General features: G+C 69.2%; 1 protein-coding gene across 1 annotated transcript in view; it reads left to right on the top strand.

The window, feature by feature from the left end:
* LOC110389185 (5'-AMP-activated protein kinase subunit gamma-1) overlaps positions 1 to 880 on the top strand; it is a gene marked incomplete at its 5' end in the record, with an annotated part of 8,591 nt that extends 7,711 nt beyond the window's left edge. The window contains 3 exon segments of the mRNA XM_021379155.1: positions 1 to 35; positions 141 to 287; positions 386 to 880. Of these exon segments, the coding sequence (XP_021234830.1) occupies positions 1 to 35; positions 141 to 287; positions 386 to 490 (287 nt within the window).

The following is a 1,086-nucleotide window of genomic DNA, read 5'->3' as shown; positions in this document are numbered from 1 at the left end:
GGGTGGTGGATATCTACTCCAAGTTCGACGTTATCGTGAGTCCCGGGGGGGGGGCGGTGGGGATGGGGAGTGGGGCAGGAGCTCGGGGCTGTGGGGCCGTGTGGGTCCCGGCTGATCCCCACCGCCTCTCCCTGCCCTAGAACCTGGCGGCCGAGAAGACCTACAACAACCTGGACGTGACGGTGACGCGGGCGCTGCAGCACCGCTCCCATTACTTCGAGGGCGTCCTCAAGTGCTACAAGCACGAGACGCTGGAAACCATCATCAACCGCCTGGTGGAGGCCGAGGTAACTCCCGCCCCACGGGGCGCCGTGGGGGGAGCGGGGTCCCCGCGCCCGCTTCAGCCCCTCCGTGTCCCCTCCTGTCCCCCCCACCCCTCACCCAGGTGCACCGGTTGGTGGTGGTGGACGAGAGCGACGTGGTGAAAGGCATCGTCTCCCTCTCGGACATCCTCCAAGCCCTGGTTCTCCCCGAGGGCTCCGAGCCCTGAGTGGTTCTTGAGGGGGGGGACACGGCCCATCCCGGTGCCCCCCGCCCTCCCCTCCTGCTCCCCACTCACCAGCAGCAGCAGCAGCAGCAATAACCGCCGGCTGTGGGGCAGGGACAACCCGTGCCTCCCCCCACACCGGGCACTGTGGTGGGGGCTTGGGCAGCCCCCAGCCCCTCAGGGTGTTCTCTATGGGGCACTGACCCTGCTTAGGGAGAGGGGGGGGTGGGGGGGCTGCGTGCAGCCAGGCCGGGCTGGGGGTGTCCCAGCCCCACGTGGGTTTATTTGCCCCCCAACTCCGCTCCATCCGGGCCCCCCCCCCGCCAGGCCCCCCTCACTGTCACCGCTTTGTGCGCGGAGAGAAACCGCAAATAAACGCAGTCCTGGCACCAAGGCGGCCTCGTTGTGTGGGGCACCGAGGGAGGGGGGGCACCGGGACCTCCCCCCTGCGTCGCCACCCGGGGGGAATCTGCTGAGCTCACCCAGACCCTAAATCCCTGTTTGTTCTGCGGGTGGCTTTGCTGAAAGCTGGGGATTGGGGACGGGGACCAGCGCCGGGACGAGCTGGGGGAGCTGGCATTAGACCCCCCCCCCCCCCC

Source organism: Numida meleagris, chromosome 32 (genome assembly GCF_002078875.1).
Source record: "Numida meleagris isolate 19003 breed g44 Domestic line chromosome 32, NumMel1.0, whole genome shotgun sequence".
Taxonomy (NCBI): domain Eukaryota; kingdom Metazoa; phylum Chordata; class Aves; order Galliformes; family Numididae; genus Numida; species Numida meleagris.
The sequence above is the reverse complement of the archived record's forward strand: the minus strand, read 5'-3'. Positions and strand labels throughout refer to the sequence as shown.